Below are 26,594 nucleotides of genomic sequence, written 5' to 3'. Positions count from 1 at the left end.
AGGTGTAGTTGACTCTCTACCACCATCTTAAATGGCATTACAAGGCACTCCATTTTAGGTGACAGTTGGGGAAGAACAATAAAAGCCGGCCTTTCCGGTGACACACCCACAGTGTGAATGAAGAAATGAAAGAATATCCTTATATAGCCCAATATCCTTCCCATGAAAAATAGGCACTAATCTTCAAATACAACCATAGGTCCTCTCTGGGTTATGAATGCCCAACTTGAGTCGAGACTAGGAGGAGGAATTTCCTTAGCCAGATGGTGTGAATCTGTGGAATTCATTGCCACAGACAGCTGTGAGGCCAAGTCATTGGGTATATTTAAAGCAGAGGTTGATAGGTTCTTGATTAGTAAGGGCGTCAAAGGTTACAGGGAGAAGGCAGGAGAATGGGGTTGAGAGGGAAAAATAAATCAGTCATGATCGAATGGCAGAGCAGACTTAATGTGCCGAATGGCCTAATTCTGCTCCTATGTCTTATGGACACCCTATACATGTAAATGAATGTTTGGGAGACCTGCAGGATGGATGTGGATGGATTTGCTAGCTGCTGCAGAGCTTCAGACATCTTCTGCCAGGTGGGAATGGGGCACTTCCACGTGCCTTCTCTCTCCACCCCAGACCCTGAGCCGCAACAATCAAGTGCTGGGTGGATCTGAGCAGAGCTGGGATCACTGAGCAGACACTCACTCACTGAGTCAGTGAGGCCAGGTGGTGGCTGCTCTTCCCATGCCTGCTCACTCTCCCATCACGCCTGTTTCTGTGACCCACTCCCACACACCGTTTGAGTTAATTTCTGACTTATGAACAGTTCCAGTTACAAACAGTTCTCAGGAACTGAACCCTGTTGTAACCTGGGAACTGCCTGTATTGATTACATCACTGTTTTTAAAAGCACAATTCCATGTGAATGGTGCCATAGAAGATCTTTTAAATTTTCAGTCCTTACTTAGTGCTTTTTTATTTTGAACTAATCAATCATGTGTAATGGTCAAAATGCGTGGGCATTAATGTGAACTTCAAGGATAAACTTAATTAAAAATATTATAGGAATGATGTTTTACGTAACAGAAAATTGCATGGATTGTTGCAGAGAAGCAACTTTTTTTTAATGTAGATTACTTGGATCATTGGTCATATTGTATCAGAATGGCTTAGAACATGTGGGTGGTGGTCTGAGCCATATCAGAGAATAAACACAGGATACCAGATCCACTGTTATGACTGGTAGATCTCTTTGGGCAAAACATTTGAATATTTCAAAACCATTTGTGAGATTTTGTTATTTTTCCTTTCTATGTGTATTAACGGAATTTCATCTGTCATCATTCTGTGAGCACCTGTTCTGTCAAATTCTGTAATGTTAGTTGACCCCTGCAAGTCCACTGCTCTTGTTTGATATACGCTTTAAAATTGACAAATTTATTTTGAATACAGTATACAAATCCTAACCACTGACTCTAGGGCATCCCCTGTAGTAAATCTACTCTGACAGATAACCTCAAGGACTGATATTTTAGTATCCTTCAGTCAAATTCATGTGCATTGCTAATCCCACAATTTGGAGTGTAATCTTTCATTGGAACTTTTTCAAATATTCTTTGAAATTGTAGATGCAGCATCATTCTAGGATTTTTCACAGTCCATTTAGTTATGGCTTCCTCAGATAAGCTGACGATTTTAAGGCAAAATGTTGCCTTACTGAAGCCTTAGCCATGTTGCAATACTATTTTTGTGCAGATAATGGAATTGACTCCTGATACAGGTAACTGTAGTAATATCCCTAGATATGTTCTTTCGTTCATTTGCCTTTAAAATACCTTGCTATTTCTCATTTGATTACCCTGTCAAAATCAAATGTAATTTTGTGTGTTGATTGATATAATTAAAAGAGCAATGGAACATTTTTCACAAAATTATAGCTGTCATTACATTATTTACAAAAATTGTACTACTTTTATTGTGCTCTTGTTTTGTTAGTTCTTGAAGGCAATAATGGACCGAGACTACAAGTTGTCAAGTAAGCTTTGCCAAATGAGTAAGTACAAAAATTACTTCTGGGTAATTGTAATGACTTAGGATATTTGATTACTATTCTTGGAAAGAATTGTAAAAGAAATACTTACCTTTCAAGTGTTTTAAATGAAAATAAATTCACATCGATTATAAGAAGAAAGGATGTGTGATCAATTAATAGAAATTGTCTATTGAAGCCATATTTTGTGGTATTCATGATGGATGCCATTTTTTTTCTTCTCAGGACAATTGATCAACATGACCTGCAGTCAACCTGAAAATATACAATGCCATTTTTAGATGCATAACTTGGAGCTCTATGTGAAATTCATGAGCTATGCTTCTTGAGAATATAGCTAATGAGGAAACATATCTTATGGTCAATACTGTATATTCAGGGAGTTCACTGAACCTTGGGCAGTCCATGTTATTTGCCATATTTAATCTGCTTATCTGCATGGAAGGCTGAATCTTGGATGGTAAAGGTTATCCCCATTTTCCTTAGCTTATCATTCCTGTCTGTGCTCTAACTAGTATAGCAGAGCACACTTTAAACCATTCCCTCAGGACCACCAAGTGCCTGATGTACAATCCCATCAGAATGCTTAGGGTATAAATCCAATGACTGTACCACTCCAGGGTCAAACTGCAGTTTCCTGCAGAGTGGGTTCCTTGTTTTATCATCATCTACTGCATCCTTCATAACTTCACAATCAAGAAGGTTCAGCCTTTAACTTAAGACTCTCCAGTAACAGATGTGGGAGGAGCAGGAGCAGAGAAACAGATACCAGATGAAGAGAAGGATGCAAGGCAAGTAGGCAAATTGGATCCAAAACTGGCTTGGAAATAAGAATTGTTTTTCCATCCAGAGAGTGGTTGGAATTTGAATGAACTATCTGAACAGATAATGGAAGCAGAGTCTCTCATTTAAGAAGTACGTAGATGAGCACTTGAATTGCCAAGGCTTAGAACACTACAGTCCAAATGTTGATAAAAGGGATTAGTGTAGTTAGGTTTTTGATAGTCAGCATGAATGTAGTGGGCTGAAGGGCCTGTTTTTGAGCTGTATGACTCTATGAGAATGTTGGCACATAGCAATGAAGTGAAGTTCACTCTGGACAAGATACTGGGATCATTCTTATGCTCAAAGTCTATTAAAGACCTCACTCCATGTGCTCTACTTATTACATAAGTAATAACTTTGGTGTTGATGGGCCTTCTTCGCATGCCTGATTTTGGTATTTAATTGCCAAGAACCCATGCTGAGAGGTTATTGTGTGACTTCCACTCTACAGTGCAATTGCAGTAGACGTAAACTATTGTCACTTCTCCAATAAAACCAATAGCCAGTATTGACAGCCAAATTGCAAACAGTTGTGACATCTGACCAGTTTCCAATAAAAGACAGACCATTCCGTGGCTGGCTGTTGCAGTGACAAAGCAAGAAAAAGATTAATAAGAACATGATTTTCTGCTTTCAACTTTTAGTCAGTCTTGATGATTAATGAAAGACTGCACAGAGATGGTTTCATCCACATCAGCCACAATCTAGAGGGTTTCTCAGCATATCCAAAAGAATCATTCAGTCCAATTGTGGTTTCAATAAGAATCTTTAAAGAGAAATGTTCTCTCTATGCCTACCATTTGATTACCATTCGAAAAAACTGTCTATCTCTCTTTTGATCAAGGCTGGAATGTTTTAAGTTTGTGACGCTCTTAGCTAAACTTCAACAGACTTGGCAGCTGCATTGCTCTGCTAATTACCCAGCCATAGGACCGTAGTACTGAGTCCAGAGGATTCTCTTCTTTGAGATAAATATGAAACTTTGTGGTAATCCTTGATCTTGCATATAAATATTGCTGTATTAAACATTGTGTTAGAAAGATAGCACTGCACAGAACAAGTAGCCAAAACCTCTGCCTTCACCACTGCAAGGAATGAGATAACGAAAGCTGCAGATCACTGAACACCCTCAACCAGCTTCAGAGTCTAGTTTCCAAATGCAGGATAGAGTCTGGAACATGACAATGCCTGCATCATGAAAAGTCCTAAGACAGAACTAGTGATAAAAGCTATACTTTCCTTTGAAGCATTTCACCTTCTGGCCGAGGAGTTGCTTGGGACTAAAATTCTTGTACTGGGAAGCAACGACATTGTCCTAGCCATTCAATTCCTATGACTCTTTTGTACTAATCATGGATGATTACCTAGTCATCAGGGTGCCTTCATCTCTATAATTGCATTCAATAATTGTTTAGATTTGATATTCCAAGAAAGCTTCACTGACCATTCAGGCCCAGGAGAGGACCCTACAGCATGAGGATTCTCCCTACCTCCAGACTCATAATGGCATAGATGATCAACTCCTCCATGGCAGAAATTCTGTGCTATTGCAGAACAGCAGTCTGTTCATTGGTGACATCAAGCATTGGTGACTTGTGCAGCATGAAGAATGAAGACTTTTTGAAAGACCTCCACCTGCTTCACTGAAAGCAGAAATCTTTTTCATCAGCCTCTAGTAGGAGTATCAATACTGGTTAACACTGAAATGTTGCATCACTTCCAAACTGGATAGGATTCAATTCTGGCTTCCCAAATGTCCTGTGAGAAGTTTGAGAATGCCTCCCTTATGCTGATTGACAACATATTTTGTCAGACAAGTGTCAACCACTTCTGCATGCATCTGTATCAGTCCTCTCATGTCTGGTCTCCTAGAATAGTCCCCATCCAAGTCTGCCAGAGTAGGATAAATATTTAATTAGGAGCAGGAATAGGCCAAGTGGTCCCTTGAGGCTGCTCCACCATTTAATAAAATTTTAGTTGATCTAGCCATAACCTCAACTCCAGTTGTTTCTGCTTTAAAAATATTCAGACTTTTCTTCCATTGCCCTTTAAGGAACAGAGTTCCAAAGGCTCTCAACTCTCTGAAAGAAAAATTAAAATGCATCATCTGCCTTAAATGAGCAACCTTTTATTAATAAACAGTGACCCCCAGTTCGAGATTCTTCTACATCAAACCTGTTAATACACCTCAGGGTATTAAATGTTTCAGTCACGTCCCCTTCACTCTTTTCAACTTCAGTATGTACTTGCCTAGTCTGTCCAATCTTTCTTCATAAGACAACCAATCCATTCCAGGTATTAGTATAGTAAACCTTTGCTGTCCTGTTTCCAAAGTAGTAATACTTGTTGCTGCGTGGTGTTCCTGTGTGGGATTGCATGATGGTGGCAGCAGTGATGGTACCAGAATCATTGGTATCACCTGATACTCTGTCATGATAAAGGCAAAAAGAAGATGGTTTGCAGACACATCTCCTATTTGGCATTGTTAGGAGGTGTGTCTACAAATATGCAGATGAGCACAGACAGGACACATTGAAATGAGGGATGGAATTATGTTGCAGATTCAACAAATACTTGTATACCCTTTATACACCATGATAATTTTCACTGTCACAGGGGTTACAGCCTGGTTGACACCATTGCATATGAAATGAAGAAACCTTTTGGCTTCCTTGGTGAGCCTTTGGGGGCAATGAGGTAGTGATCAGTGTAAGAGGATAGGTGGGAAAATGGTTGCTGTGTGTGTGAATTGATGTTTTCAGTGTGAGTGGTGCAACTGTATTCTCATTCAAGGATATGCTTGTGAGGTGCAATTCTTTCTTTTTCAATCTTTTTATTAGTTTACAAATTAATACAGATTAATATATAACATCAATGTTTGTATATGTAATACAAAGAGATCAGGAGAACAATCATGGCATAGATAATCATAAAGAACAATAAAATATAAACAAAATCTGTAGATCCCACGATCTCTTAGTAAATGAATATAAAAGAAAGGAAAGAAAAAGATTTATTATGTATATAAAAGAAAAAAAAATCCCCAAATCAATAAGAAAAGTTATAGACAATATATCAAACCAAACTAGACAGAAAAATTTCAAAAAAAAAAGAAAACAAAAAGACTGGACTAAGATTTCTCAATAGAAGCACAGCAATATTATGTTGTCAACTCCGTTCCTCTAAGTTGAAAAGTTATTGAAAGGGGATCTACATCATGTGAAAATATTGAATAAATGGACTCCAAATATCTTCAAATTTAAGCGAAGGATCAACAGTTCCGCTCCTAATTTTTTCCAAGTTTAAACATGATATAGTTTGAGAGAACCATTGAAAAGTAGTAGGGGGTATTGGATCCTTCCATTTAAGCAAAATGGATCGTTTGGCCATTAATGTAACAAAGGCAATCATACGGTAAGCGGAAGCAGATAAATGGCCAGACTCTATCCTTGGTAATCCAAAAGTTGCAGTGATAGGGTGAGGTTGTAAATCAATCTTCAATATAGTTGAGATAATGTTAAAAATGTCTTTCCAATATTTTTCCAAAAGAGGACAGGACCAAAACATATGTGTCAGAGAAGCCACATTTGATTTACATCTGTCACATATAGGATTTATATGATGATAAAAATGGGCTAATTTATCTTTTGACATATGGGTCCCGTGAACTACCTTAAACTGTATCAAAGAGTGTCTGGCACACATTGAAGGTATATTAACTAAATAAAGAATTTTCTTCCATGTGTCTGTAGGTAAAGATGTCTGGAGTTCACTTTCCCATTCATTCTTAATTTTGTCCAGTAATTCTGGACGTATTTTTAAAATCAAATCATAAATTATTGCTATCAAGCCCTTCTGATAAGGATTAAGACTTAATTTTTTTTTCCATAATTTCAGTTTTGTAAGGTGTTGGAAAAGAGAGTATAGTAGCCTTTAAAAAAAAATTCTAGTCTGCAAATATTGAAAAAAATGTGATCTAGGCAAATTGTATTTGCTAGACAGTTGTTCAAAAGATGAAAAACAGTTATCAATGAATAAATCACAAAAACATACTATTCCCTTCCTTTTCCATATAGAAAAAGTTAAGTCAACTCTGGATGGTTGAAAGAAAAAATTAGATTGCATGGGACTTGGCAAGTTAAATTTATTCAATCCAAAAAATGTACGAAATTGAAACCATATTCGTATTGCATGTTTAACAATTGGGTTAATCATATGTTTACTTAATTTCGTAAGTGCAAAAGGGAGTGAAGCTCCTAAAATAGAAACTAATGAAAATCCAAGTACTGATTGGTGCTCAAGGTGTACCCATTTGGGACATTGAATTACATCTGAATCTTGTATCCAAAAAATTAGATATCTGATATTAATTGCCCAATAATATAATCTAAAGTTAGGCAAGGCCATACCACCATCCTTTTTTAGTTTTTGTAAATATTTCTTACTTAACCTTGGGTTTTTATTCTGCCAAATATATGAAAGAATTTTAGAATCAATAGTGTCAAAAAAAGATTTTGGGACGAAAGTTGGAATTGCTTGAAATAAATTTAAAAATTTTGGTAAAATATTCATCTTAACCGCATTAATTCAGCCTACCAATGATAAAGACAGTAGGGACCATTTAGTAAGTAATTGTTTAACATTGTCAATTAAAGGCAATAAATTAGCTTTAAATAAATTCTTATGTTTCTTGGTAATTTTAACACCTAAGCACATAAAGCAGGCAGTTACCAGTCTAAAAGGTAATTGCCTGTAAATTCGGGTTTGCATATTTAATGGAAAAAGTTCACTCTTATTCAGATTTAATCTATAGCCAGAAAAAACACTAAACTGATCTAGTAGTGATAGTACTGCGGGGATAGATTCCTCCGGATTAGAGATATAAAGTAACAGGTCATCTGCGTAAAGAGATATCTTATGAATCTTCTGTCCGCGAGTAATACCACATATATTTGAAGAATCCCGGACTGCAATAGCCAAGGGTTCCAAAGCAATATCAGTTAATAAAGGGTTTAAAGGGCAACCTTGTCTAGTACCTCGAAAAAGCCTAAACGAAGGGGATCTTTGATTATTAGTAAGTATTGGAGCCATAAGTGTATAATAAATCATTTTAATTGCAGATATAAATTTAGGGCTAAAATTAAATTTTTGAAGTGTAATGAATAGATATTCCCATTCGACTCTGTCAAACACCTTTTCAGCATCTAGTGAGACAACACATTCTGGAATTTGGGATGAAGGGGTATATATAATATTCATTAATCTCCTAATATTAAAATGTAAATAACGATTCTGAATAAATCCTGTCTGGTCTTCAGAAATAATTTGTGGAAGAACCTTTTTCCAATCTAAAGGCCAATATTTGGGAAAATATTTTTGAATCTACATTTAATAAAGAAATAGGTCTAGAGGATGCACAATCAGTGGGATCTTTATCCTTTTTAAGAATTAAAGAAATAGTTGCTTCATAGAAAGACTGTAGTAGTTTACCTACTGGTAGGGCATCTTTAAAAATTTTTGCTAACCACGGAACAAGAATATCAGAAAAGGATTTTAAAAATTCGGCTGTATATCCGTCAGGGCCAGGTGCTTTACCTGAGTTCATTGAAAATATTACTTTCTTTATTTCTTCCTCCGAAATGGGAGCGTCTAATGTAGAAAGTTCATTTAAGGATAATTGGGGAATCTTCAGATCTCTTAGAAATTCAAGCATTGATGTAGAATCCTCAGGGGATTCTGATTGGTATAAAGAAGAATAAAATTCTTGAAAGGATTTATTAATTTGAACATGATCTATCGTATAGGTACCATCTGGTTTACGAATTTTATTAATCTGACATTTAGATAAAGTAGCTTTCAATTGGTTGGCCAATAATTTACCAGATTTATCACCATGTATATAAAATTGACTTTTGTTTTTAAATAGTAGATTTTCAATTGAAGATGTTAATAATAAACTATATTGTAATTGGAGTTCTGTTCTCTTTTTATAAAGCTCCAGTTTAGGAGTATCAGAATATTTTTTATCGATTTCTTTAACCTTGCTAACTAATATACATATTTTGTTATTAGTTCGTTTTTTTCAATCCAGCGGAATATGAAATAATTTGACCACTGATGTATGCTTTATAAATATCCCATATTATCCCACTAGAGATTTCTTCAGTAAAATTGGTTAAAAAGAAAAATGAAATCTGTTCTTTAATAAACTGGATGAAATCTAAGTCTTGTAATAAAGAAGGGTTAAATCGCCATTGTCTGGCATCGAAGGATACATCTGCTAATTTAATTGATAATTGATCATTTCAATGGTGCATGATCAGAAATGGCAATTGCATTGTATTTACAGTCCATAGTAAGTGGAGCTAATCTAGCATCAATAAAAAAATAATCAATCCTCGAGTAATTATGGTAGACATGAGAAAAGAATGAAAATTCTTTATCATATGGGTGTAGAAATCTCCAAGCATCTAAAATTCTGGATTCAATTAAGGAGTTAATAAAGGCAGTGGATTTGTTTGGAAGTGCAGGATTTGACACAGATCTATCCATCAAAGGGTTTAAACAGTAGTTGAAATCTCCACCTATAATCAAAGTGTATTCATTTAAATTAGGGAAAAAATGCAAACAGATGTTTAAAAAATTCAGGGTGATCTACGTTGGGTGTATAAACATTAACCAGAACAAATTTTTTTTATTATGAAGTAGACCAGTAATTAATAAAAAATCTACCATTTGGGTCTGATATTGTCTCATGATGGACAAACGAAATTGAGGAGTCTCTAAAAACAGAAACTCCTATCACCTTTGCAATTCTAAGTTAAAGAGAAATAACCTTGGCAAATCCTTGATTTCATAGAATTTCTTCCTGCATAGTTCCCATCTCCTCTTCATTATTTTTTCAGGGGCACTCCTGCCACTCCTGGCTCAGAAGGCAGGCCTTTACCATTCAGATTCATCCTCAAGAATGTGAAAGTCTGTATTTGTAAAGCATGGTCCAGGGTGCATAGCTTCCCTTTAAGGGATAGAACTCCCAACCTCAATTAGCACAGAAATAGGTTAGCAGTAGCAAAGTATTGAACCACTTATTTGGAATTTCATGTTAATAAAGTAAAGGAAGCATTGGATACTCAAACAGTGCATGAATATTTCTGAAGTGATTGCGACTGAGCATCGTATCCAACAAGACCAACGTGATTAGACATGGATTAGCAGTGACATAGTTTCTGGGAAGATGTTTTAAATTTGCTCCTAAATTTGTTTGGTTACTTAAAGCAAATGAGAACTGCAACCCCAAATTAATATAAACAGAAATTACTGGAAATACTCAACATGCCAGACAACATCAGTGGAGAGAGAACATTTAAGGTTGAAGACCCTTTGCCTGATAGGGAAAGAAAGAAAAAAAAGTTAGTTTTAAGTTGCTGAGAAGGTGTGGCGAAGGATGGATAAGATAAAGGGAACATTTGTGATAGAATGAGGCCAGTATTGCTTTGGGGATAAGTTGTAGATGCCAGCTGATCGATGGATTAATGGGGCAGTTGGAGAGTGAGAATGGAAGCAAAGGAGTGTAAAATAAAATTGCACAATAGTGCATTGAGATTTCAAGCAGAACTTCTGCTGCATCATCAGTATATTTAATATATTGTAGCTATGGGCTACGCATTGAGCTAGAAATAACGACACGTAGTCGGTAGGTTGTACTCAAGACTGGTTTATTCGAATCTTGCCGCGCTGGCTGTTAAGCAGTTAAGTTCCCACGCTGGACGCGTGGCAATGACATCAGAGGTGCGCCAACTGAACTTCTTTCCGCGTGCGGGCTTACTCCCCTCACTGTTGAAGAAGAAGGCCCAGCACCATTTTGTGGCTGGCCTGTCTGCCGACGCGCATGCTGACTTTGGAGCCAGTTCGCTTGCGTTGAAGGTGGGTCACCACATAACCCCCCCTCCCCCCCTCCCCAGAACCGGCGATAAACCCCCAAAGTCCACAGCCTGGATCAGTCGCTGTTTGGGTGGTCTGCCTCTGCACCGCAGAGCCTGAACCTTGACCGGCTTCACCAAGTCCACATGGGCCGGTTTGAGCCGATCCACTGTGAAAACCTCCTCTTTCCCCCCAATGTCTAGAATGTTCGTGGACCTGTTGTTCTTGAGTACCTTGAACAGCCCCTCGTACGGCCGCTGTAGCGGTGTCCAGTGTGCGCCCCTCCATACAAATACAAACTTACAGTCCTGCAGGTCTTTGGGTATACAGGTGGGGATCTGTCCGTGCCGTGAAATCGGTACGGGGGGCCAGGTTGCCGAGCCTCTCACATCGTCTGTCCAGGACTGCCGCGGGTTCTTCCTCTTGCCCCCTTGGGGCTGGTTGGAACTCTCCTGTTGACGACCAGGGGTGCGCCGTACACCAGCTCGGCTGACAAGGTGCGCAGGTCCTCTTTGGGTGCTGTGCAGATTCCAAGCAGGACCCAGGGGAGCTCGTCCACCCAGTTAGGCCCTTTATGGCGGACCATGAGAGCTGATTTCAAGTGACTGTGGAAACGTTCCACTGGTCAATTCGACTGTGGATGGTAGACAGTAGTGTGGTGTAACCGTGCTCCCAACAGGCTGGCCGCAGCCGACCACGGGCCGGAGGTGAACTGGGCACCTCTGTCGGAGGTAATGTGGGCCGGTACCCCAAAGCGTGCTACCCAGGTTGCAATCAGCGCTCGGGCGCAGGAATTGGCGGAGGTGTCAGTGAGCGGGGCCGCCTCTGGCCATCTCGTGAATCAGTCTACCATAGTTAGGAGGTACCGTGCTCCTCTTGACACTGGTAGGGGCCCCACGATATCCACGTGAATGTGGTCGAACCTCCGGTGGGTGGGTTCGAACTGCTGCGGCAGGGCTTTGGTGTGCCACTGCACCTTGGCTGCTTGACACTGCACGGACGTTTTGGCCCATTCACTGACCTGTCTGTGAAGGCCGTGCCACACGAACCTGCTGGAGACCATCCGGACGGTTGTCCTGATGGATGGGTGCGCCAAACGTGTATGAAGTTGAAAACTCGCCGCCGCCAGGCTGCTGGGACGATGGGGCGAGGTTGGCCGGTAGCCACGTCACACAGAAGGGTCCTCCCACCTGGGCCTACTAGGAAGTCCTGTAGCTGCAAACCCAAGACTGCGGTCCTGTAGCTGGGCAACTCGTCGTCTGCCTGCTGCACCTCCGCTAGCGCTGCATAGTCCACCCCCTGGATAGCTGGTCTGGAGAGTGCGTCCACCACAACGTTGTCCTTTCCTGAGACATGCTGAATGTCTGTCGTGTACTTGGAGATGTAGGACAGATGTCGCTGCAGGCGGGCCGATCAGGGATCGGACACCTTCGTGAATGCAAAGGTCAACGGTTTGTGGTCCGTGAACATGGTAAACGGCTTGCCCTCTAAGAAATACCTGAAATGTCAGATGGCCAGCTCCCGGTCGAAAACACTGTTCTTGAGTTTGGGTTGCCGCAGGTGTCTGCTGAAGAATGCCAGGGGTTGCCAGCGCCCCTCGATGAGTTGTTCCAGCACCCCACCGACTGCCGTGTTGGATGCATCCACTGTGAGGGCAGTTGGAACATCCATTCTGGGGTGCACCAGCGTCGCGACATCTGCCAAGGCTTCCTTGGCTTTGAAGAAAGTGGCCACAGCCTCTTCGTCCCAAGTAATGTCCTTGCCTTTACCCGACATCAGGGTGAACAAAGGGCGCACGACACGGGCTGCTGAGGGGAGGAAACGGCGGTAGAAGTTGACCATACCCATGAACTCCTGCAAGCCTTTGACTGTGTTGGGCCAGGCGAAGTGGCGGGTCGCGTCTACCTTGGCAAGCAGGGGCGTTGCCCCGTCTTTGGTAGTCCTGTGGCCCAGGAATTCGATGGTGTCGAGTCTGAACTAGCATTTGGCCGGGTTGATCGTGAAGCCAAAATCACTCAGGTGGGAGTAGAGCTGGCGGAGGTGAGACGGATGTTGCTGACAATTTCTGCTGGCTATGAAGATGTCGTCCAAATAGATGAACGCGAAGTCCAGGTCGCGTCCCACCACATCTATTAGCCACTGGAATGTCTGTGCGGCATTCTTCAGGCCAAATGGCATTTGGAGGAACTCGAACAGGCCGAATGGGGTAATGAGTGCTGTCTTGGGGATGTCTTCAGGGTGTACCAGGATTTGACGGTATCCCCGGACGAGGTCCACCTTGGAAAAGACGCTTGCCCCGTGCAGGTTTGCTGCAAAGTCGTGTATGTGCGGCACGGGGTAGTGGTCTGGGGTTGTAGCCTCGTTCAGTCGACGGTAGTCACCGCATGGTCTCCAGCCCCCAGCTGCTTTGGGCATCATGTGTAGGGGGAAAGCCCATGGGCTGTCTAACCTCCGTACAATCCACAATTCCTCCATCCTCTTGAACTCCTCCTTCGCCAGGCGGAGCTTGTCCGGGGAAAGCCGTCGTGCGCGGGCGTGGAGGGGTGGTCCCTTGGTCGGAATGTGGTGCTGTACTCCGTGTCTGGGTATGGCTGCCATGAACTGCGGTGCCAGAACCGATGGGAAGTCCGCCAGGATTCTGGTGAATTCGTTGTCCGACAGCGTGACGGAGTCCAGGTGTGGGGCCAGCAACTTGGCTTCGCCCAAAGAGAACATCTGGAAAGTCTTGGCATGGACCAGCCTTCTCCTGTGCAAGTCGACCAGTAGGCTGTGAGCTCACAAGAAGTCCGCCCCCAGGAGTGGTTGGGCCACGGTGGCCAGTGTGAAGTCCCACGTGAACCGGTTGGCGCCGAACTGCAGCTGCACCGTGCGGGTGCTGTAGGTGCGTATTGTGCTGCTGTTTGCGGCCCTCAGGGTGGGTCCCAGCTCCCTGTTGCGGGTGTCATACCCTGTCAGGGGTAAGATACTGATTTCCGCTCCGGTGTCGACCAAGAAGCGGTGTCCCAACTGTTTGTCCCAGACGTACAAGAGGCTGTCCTGGCGGCCAGCTGCCGAAGCCATCAGCGACGGCTGGCCTTGGCGTTTCCCGAGAACTCACAGGGCGGGCGACACCAGCAGGCTTCTGCGCCCCACCGGTGGTGGTAGAAACACCACTGTACAGTGGCCTCCTCACTCCTACCTCTGGGTTGTGTGCGGTCCATTGCCGGGCCTGGTCTGTCCTGGCGTTGGGCACGTGGCTTGGTAATCTGGCCGACGGATGCCCCGCTTTCCTTCTTGGCCTTCCACAGCACGTCTGCCTGGGCTACTACCTTCCGGGGGTCACTGAAATCTGTGTCGGCCAGTAGCAGATGTATGTCCTCGGGCAGTCGCTCTAGGAACGCCTGCTCGAACATGAGGCAGGGCTTGTGTCCGTCAGCCAGGGCCAGCATCTCGTTTATTAATGCTGATGGCAGCCGGTCCCCCAAACCGTCCAGGTGCAGCAAGCGGGCACCGCGCTCCCGTCGTGAGAGGCCGAAGGTCCATATGAGCAGCGCTTTGAATGCTGTATACTTGCCTTCCTCCGGGGGCGACTGTATGAAATCCTCAACCTGGGCAGCTGTCTCCTGGTCAAGGGAGCTCATCACGTAATAGTAACGCGTGGAATCAGAAGATATCTGCTGAATCTGGAACTGGGCCTCTGCTTGGTCAAACCACAGGTGTGGTCGCAGCATCCAGAAGGGTGGCAGTTTCAGCGAAACTGCGTGAACAGATGAAGAGTCGATCATCTTCGGTCCAAATCCCGTTTGGACTGTCGGTGTCACCACTTTAGCAATGGGCTAAGCACTGAGCTAGGAATAACGACACGTAGTTGGTGGGTTGAACTCGAGACTGGTTTTATTCGAATCTTGCCGCGCTGGCTTTTAAGCAGTTAAGTTCCCATGCTCGACGCACGGCGATGACATCAGAGGTGCACCAACCGAACCTCTTCCCGCGCGCGGGCTTCCTCCCCTCACTGTTGAAGAAGAAGGCCCAGTGCCATTTTGTTGCTGGCCTGTCTGCTGACGCGTGTGCTGACTTCGAAGCCAGTTTGCTTGTGTCGAAGGTGGGTCGCCACATAACCCCCCCCAGAACCGGCGATAAACCCCCAAAGTCCACAGCCTGGATCAGTCGCTGTTTGGGCGGTCTGCCTCTGCACCGCGGAGCCTGAACCTCGACTGGCTTCACCAAGTCCACATGGGCTGGTTTGAGCCGGTCCACCGTGAAAATCTCCTCTTTCCCCCCAATGTCTAGAACGTATATGGACCCGTTGTTCCTGAGTACCTTGAACGGCCCCTCGTACGGCCGCTGTAGCGGTGTCCGGTGTGCGTCCCTCCATACAAATACAAACATACAGTCCTGCAGGTCTTTGGGTATGCAGGTGGGGATCTGTCCATGCTGTGAAGTTGGTACGGGGGCCAGGTTGCCGAGCCTCTCGTGTAGTCTGTCCGGGACTGCCGCGGGTTCTTCCTCTTGCTCCCTTGGGGCTGGTAGGAACTCTTCTGGGATGACCAAGGGTGCGCCGTACACCAGCTCAGCCGACGAGGTGTGCAGGTCCTCTTTGGGTGCTGTGCAGATTCCAAGCAGGACCCAGGGGAGCTCGTCCCAGTTAGGCCCTTTCAGGCGGGCCATGAGAGCTGATTTCAAGTGACTGTGGAAACGTTCCACTAGTCCATTCGACTGTGGACGGTAGGCAGTAGTGTGGTGTAACTGTGCTCCCAACAGGCTGGCCGCAGCTGACCACGGGCTGGAGGTGAACTGGGCGCCTCTGTCGGAGGTAATGTGGGCCGGTACCCCAAAGCGTGCTACCCAGCTTGCAATCAGCACTCAGGTGCAGGAATCGGTGGAGGTGTCAGTGAGCGGGGCCGCCTCTGGCCATCTCGTGAATCAGTCTACCATAGTTAGGAGGTACCGTGCTCCTCTTGACACTGGTAGGAGCCCCACGATATCCACGCGAATGTGGTCGAACCTCTGGTGGGTGGGTTCGAACTGCTGCGGCGGGGCTTTGGTGTGCCACTACACCTTGGCTGCTTGACACTGCACGCACACCAACTTCGGAGCCAGTTCGCTTGCGTCAAAGGTGGGTCGCCACAATATAATCATTTTTAAATGTCAAATATCTTGCTTAAAGTGGTGAGAACATTAACTGTATTTTGTTCTTTGTCGTATTTATAGTTCTCCTCTACGAGCCTGAAAACCCAGAGGCCAAACAATTCGAGGCACTTTTGGAAATGAAAATACAGTTAGGTAAGCTGAATAAAAGCTGTTTTACATCTTTTATCCAATGGATCTGATTTGAATCTTCAGTGAAATGTAAGGCAAGATATGAAAATCATCCTTCAGAAAGCCATTTTCTTTTGATGATGTGTTCATATTAACGCATGCAGCAACTGTGGAAAGAGAAACAGAGTTAATATTTTAGGTTGGAGACCCTTTGTCAGAACTGGCAAAGAGGGAATAGCTTTACTTTCCAACTTTGATTTTTTTTGCCTTACATGTAGTAAGTGTCTTGAAAGAAAGTAATTTACTTGTTATGAGAAAAAATATTACTGGCTTGTTAGTTCACATTTTAATTAGGTTTTAGGAAAATAATGTGCTTAGTAATGCAGTATTTTTAATTGGCTATTAACCTTTAAAAGAACTTTTCATTTCTAAACAAGTACACCATTGATAATCTGGAGATATTTTAAAAAGCTAGTAAAATTTAGAAGGTGTATCATTTTTACTAAATCTTATGTTAAAGAAAGTGTATGTCTAGACAAAAGTTGCATTTTATCTTTAGAAGAACAGAATTAAACTCCTGTAGTTTAATGTAATAAATTAAGATTATATAGCAACATAATATTTTGAATGTATTCTATTATTAATAAATGGAAAGGTTTGTATTTGTTAATAATGAGGTAATCAAGTAATAATAATAGATTCTGTGACCTCCATACTTAAGTATATGATACGTGCATTTCAAAATATGTCTTCAATTCTGCAATTTTTATAGTTGATATATAGTTCTAAAGACCTATAGTTCATTGTTCTAAATGTGAAATGGAAACGTTTGAATTTAGTTATGCAATGTACATGTTAATTTCAAAATATTGCCTGAAATCAACATTAAAAAGAGTCTTCACAGGAACATGAGTTAGACCCAGTGATCTTGCTGAAACATAAAGTAAAATAGGGCTGATTCTCTACCTCAATTTATCTTTCCAATCCCATCCCCATATTTCTTGATAGATTTGATCACTACAAACATCTTGCATGTTTCTGTTAATCAGATGTTCAGTCCACTTCTCTGCAATACCTTAGGTCAATTTAAATACTACTTTATGGAAAATGACTCCGAAAGCATTAAACAAGAGGCTTAGCAGGCTTTATTTTGATCTTCAACTCAACTCGTATTTGTAAGGTTGCCAAATGACTGTTTAGCCAGCGCCACAACAAATGGTTAATGATAGCACATTAAATTGAGAGAGAGATTCACAGTATCTTTCCTCATCCTAACTGGACTTCTAAAAAGCAAGGATGTTTTATTTTGAAACCAAAACTTACAATTAACAATTAATTACCACCTATGCATTGCTGATTGTTAACAAAAGTAAACAGGGAGAAAGTAGGTAAGATTTGATTGGTCACACACTTTACAACTGACAAAGCCCCGCTGGCCATTTGCGGAAGAGAGTTCCAATTTTTTACCTCCACCTGTGTGTAGAAGTGTTTCCTAACTTCACTCCTGAAAAATCAGGCCCCAGTTCTCAGTAGCCCAACCAGAAGAAATCATTTGTCTGTATGTACCCTATAATTCCTTTTAATTTCTTGGAAATGTCAGTGGAATCACCCATAAACCTTAATTTCAGAAAATTTAATCTAATTTCATGATTTAATCTATAGAGTTCAGATATCATTCTCCTGCAATGCCCAGAACTGTACGTATGGTTTAGCTTGAACTTTGTACAGCTGTTATTATCACTTCTACCGTTTTGTACTCCAGTCTTCTCAATATAAAAGTTAGCATTCTATTTCCCTTTTGATTATTTTCTGTACTACTTCATAATTCCGTGATCTCTACACATGAAACCCAGTTTTATTTTGGCCTCCACTGCTTCTGGCACTCTGTTTTAACTGTCTGAGTCCAAAGGGGATAAAATTGTATTTGCCTATGTTGTTTCAAAGTTTGCCACAGTTTTATTCATTTGGTTAATCTATTAATATCTCATTAGGATTTAATTCTAACACCTATACTCTTACATTGGCACGTATCTTTGCATCATTGGCAACGTGGACATGTGGCTTTCTGTCCCATTGGCTAAGTTGTTTATAAACATTGTGAGATAATTGCGGACCCTTGTGGGATCACGCAAGTCACATCCTGCCAAATTGGGCATGTCCATTATCCCTGCTCTGGATAAGCACAGACTGGAGGAACAGCACCTCACTTTCCATCTTGGAACCTTGCAGCCTAACAGCATAAACACTGAATTCTCCCAATTTAAGTAATCCCCACCTCTCCCCCACCCCCACAGCACCATGCTTCTTCTCTTCTTCCCTTTCCTAGCCTCTATTTTTCTACTTTTTTTTCCCTTTGACCCATCCCCTGTTGGATCTGCTCTCCCCTCCTCCCCTGCACCTGCCTAACACTATCTCTTACCTGCATCTGCCTATCACCACCTTGTGCCCACCCCACCTCCCCTCTTTTGTCCACCTATCATTGATCTGCTTTTCCGTCCTATATATTGGGCTTCCCCTTTTCCTATCTTCAGTCCTGAAGAAGGGTCCTGACCCGAAATGTTGACCGCCTGCGGTCTTTTCTCTAGTATCCCTGCTCTTTTTCTCTTGCCATTCAGCTAATTTACTTGCTAATTAGAGCAATTAAGATCAGGAGAGCTTCCTTAGGGAAAAAAAATTAGACCCTGCAGCCAAAGTATTACCCATTTTCCTGAATTAAATATGGTTGAAGTATAGACAACAACTTCTAACTTACTGGAGATTGTGAAGTAGCCATAATGATTAGTGAACTTGTGCTGGGTATTCTACAGCAACAGGCGGAAAAAGTCAGTGCCAAACTATGGGATTTAGATGGACAGTGGAGGCTTGGGATGTGCAGTTGGATGTACTTGATCACAGCTAAAGCTTTTAGTTAGACCCACATGGCAAAGGAGAGCATTGCCGCAACATGATAAGTGATTTGAGGAGACTGGTAAATCATTGTCCGTAGCCTGGATTTTCCTGTGGAATGCTATTTCAAATCAGACAATTGGAAAAGTACAGGAAAATAGGGCAGAGAGATAACTGCCAGGCCCCATCCATCCTAAACCGTTCCAGCAGATAAAGTCCCGTGCCTCACCTTTTACTACCCCACTACAGGATAACAGGAAAGCAACTCCTATTAAGCTAAGCAGTTTACCTGCCTTCTGTCACAGATCCAGCTGAACCCACAAGAATAGTCTCTGAAATGGCAGTAAAATGCCTGCTTAATCCTTTTAGACCCATGAAGTTCTGTGGTAAAACTTTTTATATAGTCCAGCTGCACTTTGGGCTATCTTTTTGTTCCAGACCCATAAATCATTGGATACACTTTAGACATTGTAGCTTCATGTTAATATTTAGCTGATGTTTTAAAATTGTTGAAACAACAGCCATGGTTTCAATTGGAAATGGCTTTAAAATCAGTTTAAAAATACAGTTAACTGGGTGAAAACACAGTTGAATCAGACCCTTTGAAATTGACCCTTAGAAATCTAGCAGTTTCATTTCTCAGGACAAAAACCTTTTGATTGGTGTTTTCCACTAATTGAGTTACTAATACCATCCATACTTTCAGGGAGATAAATTTATCCAAACTAATGCTGTAGGAAGCCAACAACAACATAATATTTTGTCTAGCAACCTACAGCTAGTGAAATACACATTGTCTCTATATAGAAATATGAATAATCAGCATATCAGAATATGAATGCAGAAGAACATCACCACCTGAATTTGTTCAAAGACCAGATGGGCTCAGTTAATGGCAACATTGTGTTAGAGTGTTGGGACTCTTACATTATAGGTAAAGGGCAGGTATTTTTTCATAAATTGTTAGCCATGGCAAAAGAACAAGGTAAAAGCTTCTTTGAAGTAAATGGTTTTACTTTGTGATTTTTCCCAAGGTAGGACCAATAATAAAGCTGCAACATTAAGCAAAACACTCAATTTCAGAAGTTATTTCCAAATGTTGTCAGTGCATTGAAGTATGTCTGACAGTTTTTAACCAAGAAGTATACATTTAATTCTGCACTATTACCTTTCAACAGGTAGCATCATTGAAGGCATTCTAGCATTATCACAAACGTGTACAGGACTTTAAATTTGTCAGCTTTTGGAGGAGCACACAGGCTCATTTTTAGAAATGGAATAAACTTATGCATGTGTATCAGTTTATTGAGGGGGAAAGCATGCCCCTAACCCCACCACATGCACAACCAAGTATTATTGAGAGCACAGATCCCGGTTTCTTACTGACAGCAGCTAATACTATATATCTCAAGTTTACACAATTATATAATGTTCGGCCAATTAACCACTGTGTGAAGATACTTGAATAGTCCACCTTCCACTTTTATCTTTCAAATTTGTCAGCTGTTTCTATTTAACTTTTGCTTTTCTGAATCTATAGCCTCACTGTTTTTGTCTCCAACTGTTTTTACTCATACTCAGAATTTTTATGTTTAGTGATATTATAAAAATTGCTGTATTAACCTATATGTCTTATGTTTGTTAAATTATACGAGTCATACTGCTTTTTAAGTTTTAACAATTTTCAGTTTTATGTTTACTTGAACATGATGTCAGACTTGATGCGATTTTCTGTGTGTACTTCCTCTTCCAATATCTCAATATTTAATATACTTTTTTTTAGCTGCTGCTTTTCTGTTATGTTTGCTTCTGTCCACAGCTTTTGTTCCAACGTGGCCACTCTTAATCTTATAATTATAAACTTGATTGGAAAATCTGCATTTGAATCCAGTCCATGACAAGTGGGCCACAATCTGACTTTTATAGTGCCTGTCAAATCCAGATATTGCCACATCTCAAGTTCAAATAACACGGTGCATCACAGAGATAGCGGGATCCCAAAAGGCACATGTAGAACATCATTGTGGCCAATCTCAGAACCATGGTATTGTCCCTATTAAAAATTTGGTACATTTTATAAAATTATTGAAAGAGGCTCCTGAAGGTAGTAATTTCTCTTTGTTGGTAGTTAGCATCTCATCCCCAGAACCAATGAGGTGCATGCATTTTTCAGCTTTTGGGGTTAGGCAATCACTGCTGGTGATGCAGGTGCTCACCAACAGCATTTGCCAAAATGAGACCCTCCCATAACTACATTAAAGTTCCAGACTGTTCCATCCTATCACTTCAGCCAAGATGCATATACTCCTAAGGAACTGCAGAGCTCTGGGGAGACCATGTTTTTGTTTTTGAATTAGCTGTCAAAACTCCAAGTTGGGAAAGTGTGCCCACAAAGAAGTCTCTTGACTCCTTTGATCATGACACTCCTACTCAGACCTCATCCGAAACTCTTCAGAGGCCTGCACTTGCTGGCAGCAGTCTTTGAAATAACAATTTATTTTGAAATCATTTCAATATTTAATTTTCATTCAACCTCTTCCACTCACTTCCCAAAATAATATTATTTCTATGTGATGCCATAACTTTTTTTAGAATTCAACTGTTTCCTTCTCATGCTTTCCTGTTATGCCATAACTTTTCATCAACTTTAACTCCCTAACTTAACTCTGCAGCAATGCCTTTATTGCTAAAATCAACAGAAATTCTAAAAATATGTGCATCTTTTGATACTAATCTGGAAATACCCAATCCCATTTGATCGCAGAAGCAATTGAACTCAAGCCTACTTAGTAGTTGGATGGGGTTCCTCCTAAGAATACTAAGTGCAGTGGATTTTACTTGGAGATGAAGTGGAGAGGAAGAAATTACTACTTTCAGGAGTGGCAGCAAGTCATTTTGACTAAGCATCACTCACGAAGCAAAGTATATTACCGCATCCAAGATTGCATAACAATCACGGTGGCCTTGGGATGGGTTTTGACCTTGACCTTGTGTATATATAAACACTTGTACCTTATAACTATACAAGTGTATTGTAACTATACAATTTCTATATTTCACATCGAGTATTTGTGTCTAGTCTAAATTAATTTCCTTTTTTATAACCTTCACTGCATGAAAACCAACTAGGATGTTATTTCATACCATTTTGACATCTTTGAGATGAGTAACATTCTTAGAGCTTTGAAATTGATCCGTTATGACCCATTTTAATTGTGGTATGTGGTCTTCCTGCCTTTATAAAATAGGGTATCATAATTCTGCAAATGCAGCATAAACTATTTGTCAAAGTACCTTATAAGTATTTAGGTGAATCTATCCCACTGCAGATTTATAATTTCACACTTCTCTGCATGAAAGTTAATCCACCATCCGTCTGCCTTTGCCATTAACCCAGTCTTTTTTAGTTTGTATCACTATTTATCAATTGAGCCTCAATATATCTTCAAGTTGTGAGTCAACACTGATTCTGGAGGATATTACATCCAACCTTTGTCTAATCTGAGCAAGAAGCATTTTGCTAACATTTTGTTTCTAGTCCAATGGCATTGATTCTATCATTGTTATAATATTTTCTGTTCATTACATGGCTGAATTTTTGTGTTAAGTTTCACAGATCATGTCTTAGTACATAGCTTCTGAAAATCCATAATATAATTTGTTACTTAAATATAACAGTGACATTGTAGATTCATCACTTATTATGGAAACAGCCTGATTTTCTACTCTGATCTGTAAAAGCACTTTTAGTCCATTAATTCACCCCCTCACAAAAAGCTTTGATTACCTGATGAATCTTGGATTACTCACTAACAATGCAGAATTATATGTTCTTGGAGTTTCTGCACTGTCATTACACTGCCACATAATTTTAGTTAAAAGCTTGTTGTGGTGTGTGGTGTAATTTCTGTCCTACACACTGAAATATGGTGGAAGAACCATGATGCCAAATAACCTGAAAAGGCCACGTTTATTTTTAAATACCTGTCGAAACTCCCAAGTTGGGAAGGTATATCCACCAAGCCTCTCAAGAACACCTTGGGTTTTTCTTTCCTTTCTTGATCATGACAGAAACCCCCACTGATCTTACACCACCCCTAAAATTGCTCCAAACCCATTCTCCCACAAGCTTCCATACCCTATTCCTGTAAATCTTTATATACATCTAACTACATCCATTTAATTGCTTCTTCCTGCTGGCCAGATAGTGGACTCCTCCAGCTTTTGTTTAAATGAGACCCTGCCGTTAAGATTGAATGGTCGTCAGTGCCTCTCAGTACACTCCCATGTTGAGGCTCTCAAAATCAGGGCTAAACCGCTCACAGAATCACAGCAAGAAACTAAGCATTTGACTCGTCAAGTTGCAGCCAATATTTTGTTACACCTGTTTCTGTTTCCCATACCTCTTAATTCATTTTTGAGATAATTTGTGGACTCTGCCTCGAAAATTGTCTATGGTAGAGAGTTCTACATTTTAACTACCTCCTGTGACTTTTTTTAATCTCACCATTAATATTTATGAAACTAATTTGTGCTCTTTCCATTATCACATTGTTGAGAAATAGAAAGAATGTATCACTACTTGTTTTGCAGTTTTCATGACCTTGAATAAATTGATTGGGTAACCCCTCTATATACCCTCTTCCAGTGGAAAAGGATCCTCGTCCCTCACAATATCCTAGTAAATCTGCTTTTCTATTTTATAGATTGAAGTATGGAGATCCAAATATGGCTTAGGGTTCTTCCACATAATTTAATTATCCAAATACCTCCGTTAAATTACTTCATCCTGTTCCGTTCGTTCTGCGCTAATTATTCGTTCACCTTGTTATTGTTCCAAATTGTTCCACATGATTAACTGTAAATTAAGTTCTCAATGACCTCTATTACCTCTTCTTTCTATCCACACTAATGGATGAATTGTATTGCAGCCTATTCTTTACTTTATCCTTCTATTAGCAATGTATTGGAAAAACTGAATCTGCAGTAACTTTGTCTTTGACTAACTATAGTTGAATTAACAACTTGCATTTAGATGAAGCTGCATCAACTAGTCAAAATGATGGGGAAAACAGTACTGAAAGTGACAGCAGTGATGAAGATGACAGTGAAGACAGCAATAATGAAGACAGTGATGAAATTGAAAAATCAGATGAAGAGTCCATTGGTTCACCTGAAAGTGAAGAAAGTACATAGAGACCAACACTTTCCATCAAAAGTATGTTCATATCACTATCTGTTCTTAGATCAGCAAGCCTCATCACCAATTTTTCTTTTACTTAACTATCACTTGCAAAGAGTTGTGTTTAATTCGTAGCTCAAAATGAATGTATCACTAGATTGTTAGTGATAAGCAAAATAAGATCATTTAGCATCAAACAAGGATTTGTGTTGCAGCTTTTTTGCATAGTTAAGTATCAAGATCTCTCCTGTTCCTGCATTTTAGTAGATATGGCTGTTCCTATCAATCATCATGTTTAAGATTCTGTTATAATGGATTACAATTCAAGTTTTGCTTCCATCCTGGAATTTTATCCATCAACTATTTCCAGAAATTGAACAAGAATCAAAATGAATAAATATTGCCTCTTGCCATACTGGAGGGGTTTCATCAGTTGTTTAGCCTGTCATTTGGTTTATGGCTTAGGGTTCTTCTACATCATTTAATGCACTTGCTCTATGTGATTAAAGATAATAGTAATTTCTACTACTAATGCACCTGGGTTTTATTTTTGAACACTGTGATAATGTGAAATTTTACATACCATATTTCTTCCTCCACAATAATAAAAGTATCTGGAAAGTCCAGTAAAGTCCCAGTAACATTTTGTATGAGCAGTAGGAGAATTTGAGTTGTTGTTTTCTGTCTCAGGTTTGTAATACACATGTGAACATAGGATCTATATCTGGTCATTTCAGATTAAACTTTGATCATTTAATGAGTACTGCAATTTCCTTTAAACATGTTAAACCTATCCCAGCATCTACATTTAAAAAGATAGCACACACTTATTTCTTAACACTGGTTTCTTAAGTATAGAATTATTTAATGGGATAAATATTGAAAAAGAGTAATGCATCTGTTCAAAAAATGGAGAATGTGCAAATGGCTGTGTTCTTAAACAAGTTTACAATTTTCACATTTAGCACTCTGCCTACAAAACTTAACATTTTCTCAAACTCATGCACATATATAATTTTCTACAGTAGAGCCACTTTTCCTCCCCAGGCACACGTGTTCACGTGTAACAAACTCGCACACATTTTTCTGTTATGCTTATAGTGTGATCTAAGAGATATTCAAGAATCTCAAATTGATAGTCTTAATCCTGCAAAATAAGCAGCGATCCAATACATAGAAAGATGGGAGATCAGATTAGACAAGAATGCCACAATCATTTTCAGTTTAGAAAATAATTTTTGAAGAAAAATAATCTAGTTCTGTTTCATCTTGACTATTTTCATTTTGACAATAAATGCTAATGATGCCAGGGAAGCTACCTTTGAGAAATTATTGAGGCCAATGCTGTGAGAGAACCAAATTAATGTCAGCAAAGATGTAGTAATTAATGCATTGAGGTTCAGCAATTAGTGTCCCTTCAATTGATTGTATATTAATTTATCTCCCTTGCAGAACCTGGCTAGGTAAATCCTCCAAGCAGTTTTTCCAATGTGAGGCATGTTAAAAGAACAAAATGTTCATAGAAGGAATGTACATAATATGTTTGTATGTAATATTTTATATATTTATAATATATATATGTGTAACGTAAAAATGCACAAAGAAGCTGACGCAAAGGTGTACTTAGCTTGGTCTACTGGACAGTTTACAATTGTGCAATTTGGAAGTTTCAAAATTAATTAATTAGGATTATTAACACTGAGGAAAGCCAAAGCAAATGAATCATCCCTAATGAATATGTTTGAAAGTTGCAACTTAGAAGTTTTGAAATAATTTATGATTACAGCAGAAAATATTAAAAAATACTTTGTGGATCAACCCAACAAAAATGAAAATATATATTAAAAATGCAAATAACTTGCATTATTCCTGTTATCAACAATCTTGAATTACAGTAGGATGCTAGAACCTCTAGTCACTGTAGAACAAACAATGACTGTATTTGTTATACTAACATTGCATTTAAGATCTATCATGTTGTTATCACCCAAGTTTTCTCATTCAGCCAAAAACATTCTATACCAGTTACACTGTATTTCAAAAAACTAAAAGTTAGTCTATCAGTGCTAGAGATGATTCATTTATTAAAGCTAAGATTTTTTATTATGGTAAATGTTCTGTTTCCCCTATAGGAGGCAAAATGTATGTACCTCAGTCTCGTATAATGCAAATAAATTCATCCCATTACAAGTTAATGCCATTGAAATTGTTCTGTGGTGTACTTCTGTTACCTGTGTGAGGCAATGGATCATTTCCACATTTCTAATTAAATATTAATCACTTCTATTCAAGATGGTTAGTTACTAGTTATTGAAGCAAAAGAGAGTACTATAATATTTTCTTGAATCCAACACGTGACCTTGAAGAGCTTCGACATAACAACGGACAGCAAAACAGAAATATTACACTTATGTGCTAATTTCCCTCCATAAATTAGTACAAGGATGCAAGGGGCAGGAGTAGACTACTCCACCCCTCCAGCTTGTTCTGCCAATTAATAAGATT

The 26,594-nt window shown here is 40.3% G+C and overlaps 1 protein-coding gene across 2 annotated transcripts in view; it reads left to right on the top strand.

Moving 5' to 3' along the window:
* The window catches only part of erich2 (glutamate-rich 2), an 87,514-nt gene extending 61,271 nt beyond the window's left edge, over positions 1 to 26,243 (top strand). For both annotated transcript variants that reach the window (XM_052021367.1, XM_052021374.1), the window contains 3 exons: positions 1,984 to 2,041; positions 15,974 to 16,045; positions 23,943 to 26,243. In XM_052021367.1, the coding sequence (XP_051877327.1) occupies positions 1,984 to 2,041; positions 15,974 to 16,045; positions 23,943 to 24,103 (291 nt within the window). In that variant the 3' untranslated portion in view covers positions 24,104 to 26,243. The remainder of the gene's footprint in view (positions 1 to 1,983; positions 2,042 to 15,973; positions 16,046 to 23,942) is intronic.
* The last annotated feature ends 351 nt before the right edge of the window (positions 26,244 to 26,594 follow it).

Source organism: Pristis pectinata, chromosome 1 (genome assembly GCF_009764475.1).
Source record: "Pristis pectinata isolate sPriPec2 chromosome 1, sPriPec2.1.pri, whole genome shotgun sequence".
Taxonomy (NCBI): domain Eukaryota; kingdom Metazoa; phylum Chordata; class Chondrichthyes; order Rhinopristiformes; family Pristidae; genus Pristis; species Pristis pectinata.
The sequence above is the reverse complement of the archived record's forward strand: the minus strand, read 5'-3'. Positions and strand labels throughout refer to the sequence as shown.